At 27.8% G+C, this 13,188-nt stretch overlaps 1 protein-coding gene across 1 annotated transcript; it reads left to right on the top strand.

The window, feature by feature from the left end:
• The first annotated feature begins 10,245 nt into the window (after window positions 1-10,245).
• LOC125813674 (bidirectional sugar transporter N3-like) lies at window positions 10,246-12,031 on the top strand. Its single transcript, XM_049493120.1, has 6 exons — window positions 10,246-10,341; window positions 10,559-10,595; window positions 10,705-10,915; window positions 11,010-11,171; window positions 11,274-11,393; window positions 11,614-12,031. Exons 1-6 carry the CDS (start codon window positions 10,296-10,298, stop codon window positions 11,926-11,928), a joined length of 891 nt encoding a protein of 296 aa, XP_049349077.1. The 5' UTR covers window positions 10,246-10,295; the 3' UTR covers window positions 11,929-12,031.
• Window positions 12,032-13,188: the final 1,157 nt, after the last annotated feature.

The following is a 13,188-nucleotide window of genomic DNA, read 5'->3' as shown; positions in this document are numbered from 1 at the left end:
AATTTGTATTTTTTCAATTGTATTTGTCGATATAAATTGTGTTCGTTTATACAATTATATTCGATATATGATACAAACCAATTGTCTTAATTGTATGCAGATAATTATATCTGTATTTCGTATCAGTTGAATTTGTATTCAACCGCTCTCATCTCTCTCCCAGACAGGGGCGGACCCACGTGGGATCCAGGGGGTTCACCCGAACCCCCTCGGCAAAAAATTACACTGTATATATAAAGTAAATTTTCTGTATTTCTGTAGATATATAAATTTTGAACCCCCTTAATGACAAGGAGAAGCTAATGGCGCAGTGGCAAGTTACCTTGAAATTTACCTTCATAACACCAGTTTGAATCCCAGTTGATAGCGTTTTATTTTTTTCTTTTTTAGTTTTAGTTTTTTTTTTTTTGTGTGGTTTTAAACCCAAAAGAATTCAAGGGTCCATTTCTAAAGGGTTATTTACATGTTTATACTTTTATTTTTTGAACCTCATGAATAAAAATCCTGGGTCCGCCACTGCTCCCAGATCTCGCTGGCCTCTCTCCTCTCCATAAAATGTAGCTATATTTCGTAATTAAGCAAATTATAAAAATAGATCCCTAATTAAGCCCAAACTTTAGTCATTTTTAAAAGTTTACCACACAATTATGTGGATATTTTTTAGTATATATTATTTAGAGCTAATAAAATTAGCTTATGAAATTATATTTAGAGATAGCAAAATTAGCCAATGACATCATAATCCATTCAACCCGCTAAAGTTAGATGGATTATTGAGTTGCTCGTTCATTAGCCTAGCTCATTGTGGCCCATCAATATTTGGGATGATATCTAATTCAAGTTGATTCATGAAATTTTTTATTATCTACATTTTAGCTCATTTTCGTACAAATAATTTTGGACATATCAAGAATTTTTCAATTTAATAAGGCCAAACACATACATAGCCTCTTTAACTTATCTTTAAATTTCATTTGGCACTCCAACTTAACTTTGTATCACTTTAACCCTCCAACTCCATTTGTAATGTATCATTTAAACACAAAATGCTGTCCAGATAGATTAATAAAATTATTCACCTTTTAAACGTATGAGGAGTTCTTTTTAACATTAATATTCAACATTTTTTTATAGTTAACAACCTTCTCCCTTATTTATTTTCTCTAACTTCTCTTCAATTCCATTTTTTCCTTCATCTATTTTACTTATCCATTTATTTTCTTCATCTACCTAGCCATTTAACAACTTAGTCATTTTAAACCGCCCCAATTCAATTAAATTTGCTCATTTTTCATACCTCAATTCAATTCAATTCGCTCATTTACCATCGACTTTGGTTGATGGATAGAAATATTAGTAATGTATTTTAATTGGCATGCAAACGTTGTCCAGTGTACACGTAAATGGCTGTCCCATTATCTTTTGTTTCCATGCTAGCTTTAAGAGCAAAACAGTAAAGCATCAATATTTTATCCTCTTAAATATCTGTAGCTCACACTTCCTTTTTTGATCATTAATCATCATCTATCTCAAAAAATAGTTCCACGCATTAAAACATTAATATCTGTTCATATTTCAACTTTTCATTCTGTTTTTATGCTTAATTATTCTGTCCATGGGATAAGATCTACTAGGGAACAAATGTCTTTTAAATTTACAATAGATCGATATTGTGATAGTAACAATATAAATTAATAGAGTGTACAATATTATTCTTATTAAATGAAAAAGTAAGTTGAACAGAAATATTTTCGTTATTTGGGATGTTTTTTCAGTTTCTGATTAAGATTTTTTTTCTTTCTAAAAATAAAAAATTTCTTGGTTTGATTTCGGATTTTGAAACATAAAGATCGAAAACATATACTTTCTCTTTGTTCATTTGGTTTTCCTTATATTAGATTGAGATATATCTTCTATATTACGTTAAAAGTATGAACTCCTAACTTGAATGTTAAATTACTATAATATCCCTAACTTAGATTGTGATTTTTTCGATGAGTTGTGACTTTTTCGATAAGTTGTGACTTTTTCAATAAGTTGTGACATTTCCAAAGAGTTGTGAATTTTTCAATAAGTTGTGACTTTTCCAAAGGGTTGTGACTTCTTGAAAGGTCATGACTTTTCAGATAAGACACGAAAAATATTTGTTCATACTACCCTTTGTTGACTATAAATAGAGGGGCTTCCTCTCATTTTTCAACCACAATTTTTTTAATCTTCTACTCTTCTTCTTCTTCTTGCATTTTAATTTTTTTTGTGTGATTTATTGTTGTTGAGTGAGTTCGAAGTTTAGCGAAATATGAGGTACCCCTATTCTGATGAAGTCGTTCTATCCTAAGAGGGTATATTCCATAACTTCGAGTATTTGAGAAAAATAATTTTGATGATATGAGAATTATTTTTTTGCTTAATATATACATTAGCATGTAATACTCCAATATATGAAGCTAACATGATGTAGTATAAATTCATTTATTTTGTATTTAAATTAAAGTATTATATGTCACAAATGTATTATCAAGTTAACAAGATCTTCTAACTTCAAAATATATTATTTTAAAATGTTGTGATTTTTAAAAAAAAGTATTGGTCAAGCTAAATAATTGACATAACTCAAATCTCTATTTAACCATCATTCATTATAACAACAAAGTACCTTTTTTTTTTGTAAAGTTACCTCTCTATGATAGTCTTACTAAAATATTAATTGAGTACTAATATTTTATAAAACATATATTACATATAAAGATAAAATATTGAAATATTTATGGTAATCCTTATTTGTGTCATGCACATACTAAATTTCAAGTATGAATATTTAAGAGAAAAATTGTGCTTAAATGGTATCCATCATTTATGTTCATACCTTCAAGAAGAAAGGCTATTGGTGACATATTTTTATTGATATTTTTTAAAAAAATTTATTGGTTAGATTCGTTTACAAAATTGAGTGAAGTAAAAATACTACTACTAAAGAAATATCACTTTCTCCCCATATTTAAACTTTCAATGTATTTTGAAATGTTTCAATGATATATGTTCATTTTGATCTCAAAATACAAGTAATATATGACAATCTGTATTAATCATTTATAATAATTTGTCCTATGTTCTTTCAACTATAATTATTAACTAAAAACTTTAATTTAGTAATATTAATTCTATTTTACAACATCGTATATTATATATACGATACACATGTGCAACGCACGTACCATAAAACTAGTATATACATATATCACAAAATCTAACGAGGAACAAGCTAAGAATGTTATTAATTAAAACAATAATTTCTATAACAGCTTAATAAGTATATTCGATAAATTACTGATAAGTTTCATCGTATGGTCAATTAAAATCCTTTCAACATAATTAGTCGATATGGAATATAAAATAATTAATATATCCTCTTCCTTTATTATTTCTGCTGGCAAAAATAAATCTTATTTGTGTCAAAGTAGTAATTTCTTCAATTTCAATTTATATGAGTCTATTTGTCTGGATCTGAGGTTTAACAAAAAAAAAGAATTTTGAAATTTATAGTCTTAAACATTTCATCACATTTATGTTGTATAATGTTTTTAAAAATTGTGATTTTAATTATGTCATAATATTTATGTTGTTATAAAAGCTTTTCATTAGGTAAATTAAAATGAAAAATTAAATTATTTGAAATAATTTTCGATTAAATTAAAAAAAAAAACTACATTCACATAAATGGAAAAAACGTGTCATTTTTTACGATTAGATTTTTAGTCAAAGAAAATGTTTATGCTTTACCCCCACCCTATCTTGAGAAAAAGAAGCAATTTATTTATTGTGAAGAACAACTTGTTGACATCATAACCAAACCTCTTTACCATGATTTAATACCTTTCTTTTTTCGCTAGAAGTTAAATGTCCATCAACACGTACCTTCGATTGGAAAATTATGGAGCATATACAATGTTTTAGCTACTTAACTATCTATTTTAGTTATGCTTGTTTGGATGGTTGTTATTTGCGGTAATGGCGGAGTCATAACTTATTTAAAGGATTAAAATTTAATATATAAAGAAGTAAATACTCGAAGAATAAGAGGATTCAGCATCTATGGTATATATAAAAAATAATTTTAACCTTAGATTATACTATATAATTTTTTATCGAAAGGAGTTTGGATGAACCCATAACACCTATATGGCTATTCCCCTGACCTCTTGTGTTATTAGTTTAAATTTAATATTTTCTTGATTGTGACTTAAATTTTATTGTATTATAATATTGTTATAATGATTGATTTTGTGTGATTATGTCATTACCTTTTTCTTCTTGTTTTTGTATTTGCTTTCTCTATCTAATATAATCATTTTATATATTACTCTACTTTGTTATAATAGCTTTATTCCGGTACATACGTGTTTTACTTTTTTTAAGTTTATCCTTCAAATTTGTTAATGTGTGACATTATGTACTAAAAAAAATGATAATACAATCAATATATCATAACATTATATTCACCAAAACAACATATACTTTTTTTTGTCATTATACATTTCGTAATTTAGTCAGTCCATATGGGGAGAACCTTAAACTAGATTCTACTAGATTTTTTAGATGAAATCCACAAAACACCTTCGAAAAAATTACATCAAATTTTGGAAAAACCGTTTGATTCTAGATCCCTAACGATTTAAACTGCAATTTACTTTCAAAAAAATAGAAAGAAAAGCTTTTACTGTAAACACAATATTTGATGTACGAATGTCTTTGATTTTATTTGTTCGTAAAAGATGCCCACAAATTCATATCATCAGAAATTACAGTGGGATGAATAAAAAATTTCTATTCTTAATTAGAAATTTTCAATTTGAGTTTTTGAATATGAAAAAAACAGATAAAAAACACATTTTTTTAAAATGAACTTTACGCAATATTAATTTAAATGAGTCGGAGCTCCAATCGATCCGGCCGAAAGAAAATGATTCCCATAAACCAATCTTCCCCCGGAAAAAGTGGATGAACTTTTCCTTTTGGCACATTATTAGACAATATTGGTTCCAAATAATGTATTTAGGACGATCGATCGATCACAATCGCTACAGGAGTATCTTTTTAATTTATTTATTTTTACCTTTTGTAGCAATCATTAAAAGAGAGGAAATCAGTGGGAAACATCATTTATATTGGGTGACCTCAATATATAGCTAATTGATGTCCCATAGTTATGACATTGTCCACTTTTATAGAACTACTTCCATGTTTTTGTGCTACTAAAGTTGCAATATTTAGGATAGCCTCCAACTTTAGGTTAAAAAAAAATAAGATAAAAAATACTAAAGTTGTATTCTTGTAATTTGTGTGGTTATTAGGGTAAGCCTTTTTTTCTCCTATTAAATTATATCAATATAGTATTATATATATAGTCTTGTCTTGATATGAATATGATTTATAAGGACATATGATAAGTTTGAATGATTAATCTTGCCAAACAAAGTGTATCTTTGACAATGTTTTGGTTAAAAGATTCGCAATCAAATCTAGGGTTTCAATTAATTAGAGAAATTGCCTAATAAATTAGGATTTCACCATCAGACAAGTTGCCTAATAATTTTTACTTTATTTTGAAGTTATGAAGTTGAAATTGAAGATGTAATCTTATTTTGTTATATTTTTTTGTAAAGAATATTTGGAACAATGTTTATGCTTGAAATTAAAATTCTTTAAATACAATTTCAAGTTGAATTTGAAACACTAATTTTCTTGATTGAATTTGACTGATTTTCAAATAAAGTGTTAAAATCTAGGAAGTTTTAGATACATTGTATCCAAGTGAATTCAATTCACACATATATGTGATACATAAATAAATCTCGCTCGCCTCCCTTCCATCTTGCTCCCCACTCTCCTATGTATCTAGTATCCCAAAAACATGCAAATCATATCGGATACATACAAATACATGTATCTAGTGTGATTCACATATATCTGTGATACATGACTATCTCCATCCCCATCTAGCTTGCCTCTCTCTCGATTTTAGTGTATCTGGTAGTATGAATACATATATCTAGGTGTGTATTCATCAATATATGGTAGGAAACTCTTAATTAGTGGTAAGATAGGGTATAATTTGGAAATATAGGTAGAATTTGTATATGATATGGATGTATGTCATAATATAGTTTTCCCAGTTCGACCGCTCATATGACACCTAATTTAAAAAAAAAGATGTTTTTTTTTAAAAATAGACTAAAAAAATAGGACAAATAAATTAAAACGGACCTTAGTCCTTAATGTACTACTAATGGAGCATTGCCTTTACCATTTTATGGAGGAAACTAAAGTAGTGGAATTGCCACCATACAAATATACATTTGGTCAAGTGAATATTCAAGTCCTAGGCTATATCCAACTCCTTATAGCTAAGAAGTAGAGTGTTTTAGAATTTGTTAAACGTCAACCGATGTTTTTATAGGCAAATTTTAAAGTTTACACATCCTCTGTTTCCTTGTATTATGCCAATTATTATTAAAAATGTCCCTCTAGTTAGGCCCCTTTTAGCATTCATAATCAGGCCAAGAAAAGACTAATAACTTATTTGGCCAAATTTATAAAATCAATTTAGTTTAAAAAAAAATTCAAAAAAAAATATTTGATAAGATGCAATTTGTATTTGATCAATGAATTTGAAAGAACGTAGGAATAACAATTAGTGTTTTATCAAGAAGCTTGCTTCTAAAAAGTAATTCTAAATATATTTTTCTCAAAGGTGCTTTTCAAAAAGCAAGTTAAGCAATTTTTTTTTAGCTTCTGAAAAATATTTTTTTTACTCCATCGAAATACTTATTTTCTCTAAAAAAAAACTAGGTCAATGAGTTTTTTTCTGACAAACTCATGATTTTGTTATAGACTTATAGTTGTAACACTTTTTAGAGGTTTTGGTTATTCTGTACCAAACTATTTGATGATCTACAATTCACGTTCAAGTTCACATGGTGGGGATTTGTGTGTGTACTGAAAAAAAATAAAAGGATGTTGTATATTTCATTTATCACACACCTTCTCTCTCTAAATCTGAAAATATTCTTTGAAAAACATTAAAAACTTTAGAATTAAGAGAATTTATGAATTACTTTACTTCTCAAGAGTACAAACGATATGTCTATTTCTTTCTAGATACTATGTTTTTTTTTCTTAATTATGTTTGGATTATTAGGATGTTATTAGTAATTCGTATATACATATATGTGTCATGATATCTTTACACATTTGTGTTTTTCAATTGCATATTTATTTTAGAGAAAATTTCATAAATAACAAAGAGATGAAATTTAATTAGTCTCCTTAGCAACAATTTGCATAATTACGCTTTATACATATAATTTCTTTTGCTATAGGTATTTTTGTTTGTATATTTTATTTGTCAATAAACAAACAAGGTAAGTATATACAAATTCTGTATTTATACATATAGGAATTTTTCAAAACTCCGTTTGTATATTCCGCTTGCCAATATACAAACATGGTAATTTATTATGAATTTTTCATAACTTATACAAATCAAATGTATCAAAAAATCGTATACAAATAGTTGCATTCTGATTTTATACAATCAGAAATCGAATTGACAAATTCATTGCAAAATTTAAAAAACTATAGCCACAAATCATAAATATTTAAAACTATAGCCAATTAAATAATACACTATAAATATTTGTCATTTTGCATATTATTTCCTTTTCTTATTAAATTTTATGAATTTCAATACAATAGCTGCTAAATTTAAAGACCCTCACCTCATGCCAGGTAAAAAGCACCGACTTGCATTATTAGAATTTTTAAAAAAATTTAAATCAAAATTTTTTCTAATTTTTAACTATAGAGAAAACGATGCATCTTTTGCGTGGGTTTTTATGGTGAAAGAAGACGGAAAAGGACCATTAGTTCATTATAACATAAAATATTAAAATTTTAGTCCTCCACGCAATCTGGAGGACTTGAGAATACATCTTTGGATCTCAATCTCTCATTTTTTTAAATGTGTACTTTATAATAATTGATGAGACCCTTTTCAGTTAAAATAATGTCCTTCTTTTCCGGTCCGAAGCTCCAACAAAGTTCGGATCTTGCACTGCATGCAGGGCCCATTTATGTGTGAGACGCTTTCAATATGATTTTCTCCATACCCAAGGCTCGAACCTAAAACCTTTGTTTAAGAGTGGAGCAGTTCCACCACTGCACTTTGCATGATCTTTATCTCTTTTACTCCTTTGGTTTCAATTTAAAGTATATTTTGAGAATCAATTTTTTTTTTAAAAAAAATTCAACCTTCAATATTTTATATTCAAATTATTAATCACCTACCCAATTTTTGTGGAATTATTTGAATTGAAAAATCGTGTTTAGAAAAAAAAAATTAATATCTAAAATCTGAATAGCACCACATAAACTAAGAAGATGCTTGATGGTTTTTGCATGAATTAGGAATCAAGCAAGCGATGTATACAGATGCTATTATTATTCTAGTAAAGATTAAATCAAGAATGACGTTAGAAGTGGTAGCAGCCTTATTGGTAAATTATATTGCATGCAACACGTTCCACAAAAATATCTTATATATAAAAGAAGAGAAAATGACTTAAAAATTAAAGTATCATGGTTTCAATCATTGTTAAAAGCATAATAATAATAATTCTAGAGAAACATAGTGTGGCTCTTGAATTTTGGAGAATATTACCACAAAACCTTAAAAGTGGAGTAATTTAGACAGTTGTTAATTTATTCAACTTTGACAACTTCTTTTTCTAGACGAAGAAAATGAATTTCATGCAACAAAAGGAAAAAGAGAAGGCTACCTAATAATACACTTTGATTGAAAGATTTTATTTTGGTACAGTTAATTAGTCGTTCGGTCAAAAAATAAATCAACCTGTAGCTACAAAATAATACTAACATATATGTTAATATATAATTAATAAAATTAGATCTATTTTGCCCTTACCTCTCCTCTTTCCATCACCGTTTTTCTCAATCCCCCCATTTTCTCTGTAATTTATTCATTGTCACAAATTCACTATATACACTTCTTATGTATTTTATCGCCCTCATCATCGTTGCAAATAATGTATATATATATTTGATATATATTCGTATATGCATTATGTTTTGATAAATAGGGATAATACAATAATAATAATAATAATAATAATAATAATAATAATAATAATAATAATAATGAATATACAATAATTAGACATTGAAATAAAGTCATCTCTCCATTCATTGAAAATGCGCAAAACATCGACCAAAATCTTCACCAATAAACACCATAAATATCACCAACACCACTATACAATGTATAAGCATAGTATATACAATATAAAAAAAAGTATACATACATATATTATACAATTTATAAGCATATTATATACACTATAGGCAATACGTACAATAGATGCAGTCATCTCTCCATTCACCATGGATTCATGTTCACCATAAACTAGAATATAAATTTTCCCATGCATATATATATAATGTAACACAACGTGTATATATATATATATATATATATATAGATACACTATAATTACGTACATATAACTTTTATACACAATTAAAATACAAACACCATTAAGCCACTAACCTACCAATAATTAATATCCCTTTCAAAAAACAATTATCTATAATCTTTAGAAAAACAAGTGATATGCTAAATATGTCACAAAAAAATACATCACGTAGATTAATTATATTGGATCCATTTCATAGTAGACGACTATATGTTCAGATAAATGACACCCCACTAGGAGAAGATAAGTGTAACATAAAGCAATTGCAAAGCTAAGCATATCCTAAATTCATCAGCCATTGCATCAAATTGATCTTCTCAATAGCTACACCACATCCAACTCTATTATTGATGTAAATCTAAAGCTTTATTAATTGGTCCCTCTTCCCATTTTTCTTCTTCTTTTTGGTTGTTAATTTGGGTTCATTTCGTATAGACAATAAAAGAAAAAACAATAAAGTATGCATGAGTTGTAATAAATCTTTAGTGCTCCTAAGGATTGGGGAATGACATAATAAAGATGTGTCTTGGGACCCTTTAAAATTTATGATATTGCCATAGCACTTTCATTAAATATATATATTTTTTAAAATAAAATAAAAATATAATAAATTTAGGATTTTCCCCATCCCTTGCTAGTATAAATATGTGAATCAAATTCTTTTCATTTCACTGCCAACTAAGTCAAGTAGAAAACTTACTTGTCTTTTGCAACTCTTGAGTAGAAACATTAAAAAAAAAAAAGATGGCTGGTATTTCTAATCACTGGGCTTTTGCTTTTGGTGTCCTTGGTAAATAAATATACATCTTTATTTTCTCCTTCTTCTTGCTTCTTTATTGTTTGATAGAAATTCTTAATAGTCTGTTTCGCCAATTTTTTAATTTTAATATGCACCCTTTTCTCCTATCGAAATTCCTATTGAATTTCTTAATGATATATTAAAGGGATCACATTAATCATATCTTCCTTAAACTCATTCTTTTTTTCTTTTTATTGGTAATTTTCAGGCAACATTGTCTCGTTCATTGTGTTCCTTTCTCCAATGTGAGTCTCCATCTAATTTAATTTTTGAAAACTGTTCGGTATATATATTTTGCTTATTATAATCTGATTAACATCGTATTATAATTTTACTATGTATGTATTTTTGTAGACCGACGTTCTATAACATTTACAAGAAAAAATCAACAGAAGGTTATCAATCAATTCCATACGTGGTTGCTCTCTTTAGTTCCATGCTTTGGATATATTATGCACTTTTGAAAACCAACATGCCCCTTCTCATCACAATTAATTCCTTTGGTATGTTCATTGAGACTATCTACGTTGGTCTCTACCTTTTCTACGCACCAAAGAAAGCCAGGGTACGTAATTAAGTTTTTACAATTAACTTTCTTATACCTAAATGAATGAAGAACGCAACACATAAGTCTAATATATTATATTATATTTGTACAGGTCCAAACTGTTAAAATGCTCATGTTATCAGTAGTTGGTGGATTTGGTGCAATAATCCTAGTTACTGAATTTCTATTCAAAGGAGTTGTTCGTGGACAAGTTGTTGGATGGATTTGCCTTATTTTCTCCTTATGTGTATTCGTTGCACCGTTAGGCATTGTGGTAAACTTTTACGTGCAATTTTTAATTTTCTCAATTGACTATTATTTTTTTAATTCCATACATATTACGTAGAGCTAATTTTCCTAATTATATTTCATGCAGAGAAAAGTCATCAAAACAAAGAGTGTGGAATACATGCCACTACTTCTATCAGTTTTTCTCACATTAAGTGCTGTTATGTGGTTCTTCTATGGTCTCTTGCTCAAAGATATTAACATTGCCGTAAGTTATTCACTCCCCCCGTTTTAATTTGTTACTCAACTTTTGATTTGATATGGAGTTTTGAAAAGTAAAAAAGAAAAATTGAATAGGATAATCTTAAACACAAGATGTATAAAAATCAAGTCTTAAACATGCATGCCATGCCAAAATAGAAAAAAAGACATTTATTTTGAAACGGACTATATATATTCTAACGTACATTCCTTGTTATTATTTATAGGCTCCAAATGTATTGGGATTCATCTTTGGTATACTCCAAATTGTATTGTATGCAATATACAGCAAAAAAGAGAAGGTCATTCTAAAGGAACAGAAACTACCAGAAATACAAACTCCAGGTGTAATTGTGAAGGATGAGAACATGCATACTAATAAGAAGCTTCCAGAACTCACACAAGAACAAATTATTGACATAGTGAAACTTGGTTTACTGGTTTGCTCAGATAAAACACAGGTTGCCACGTGTCCAAATGATACTAATTGTGGAGTTAACAATAATGTAGTAAACATGCCTAAGCTGCAAACTGTGGCTTAATTTGGGATTAATCTCAGATTAATTGTCTTTCCTTTTGAGTTAATTTCCTAGTTCTAGCTTTATCTTGTAATGTACTCAAAAAGATAATATAGCAATAAAAATATTGCGTTGAAATTAAAGTTCTATTGAATGTACTTATATATATATATATATATTATTTTTAATCAAACATGTAAAAATTCGGCAAATTTTACCTGATTGATACTAAATAGGGCAACAAAATTAGTTCATGAAAATATCGTCTTAGTATATTTTAATTTACCCATGGAAAAAACTTATCCGCATTGGGTGTATACACCAAACTAATGCAATTTCCATTATTATGTGATTTAATGAAGTAAAATACATGTTAATTAATTAAGATTAAGTAAAATACTTTAGCCATCTAAAATTTGGCTTAAATTGGTTTATAATTCAGATTGATGCATAAGAAACTAGGTTTTTTTTTTAGTATTTGTCAAAATATATGTTAGTTCTGTTTGATGATAAATCAAATTATATTCATAATTTAGCTTTGTGTTGGACGGGTCATTTTGACCCAACTCATCTCAGATCAAATAACCTCTAAAGAAATTAATAACCCAACTAATTTTGTCCCTCCCAAATTCGAACTATGGGATCAAGCGAAAATTGTAAAATATCGTGCGAGAAATCACACATTTAAGCTTTAAAATTGAAAATTATAAAATATCACAAAAACACCGTATATAATCTCAGTCATTGATAAATTTTTATTTTTTGATCCTTCTTATCAACTAAGTATATTCAAATCTATAATCAAATGTATGATTTTGGTCCCTTTTTTAGGAAATGTTTTAGATTTTATCATTTCTTGAACTAATTTATCCTCAAAATATGGAGTAAAAATACAATTTTAATATAGCACATGAATAATGAAACGGAAATTTGTGTATTATAACAAATTACTAATTCAAAATAAATGTTATAGCTACAGTTTCATTTAATTCCAATTCGCAATAAACTTCTTGTCATTTGCCTCTCTCCCCTCTCTCTGAAATCTCGCTCGCTATTCTCCTCTTTTTCAGTCATCTCTCCCTTGCCTCTCTCACTTTATACAAAGACAAATGAATAATTTGTGTTTGTATTGCTATAAAGTGAGAGACTGTATAGTCTGTATATACAAATACAAATACACATATCTCTCTGTCCTATACACTTATAATTATACAAATACAAATCTTCCTCTGCCCAGTCCTCTTTTGCCTTCCCCTCTCTCTCTCACTTTATATAAACATAAAT

The sequence above is a fragment of the Solanum verrucosum genome, unplaced genomic scaffold, assembly GCF_900185275.1.
Source record: "Solanum verrucosum unplaced genomic scaffold, falcon-dt-bn FXZP01000205.1, whole genome shotgun sequence".
Lineage (NCBI taxonomy): Eukaryota > Viridiplantae > Streptophyta > Magnoliopsida > Solanales > Solanaceae > Solanum > Solanum verrucosum.
This window is presented reverse-complemented; position numbering and strand designations above follow the sequence as displayed.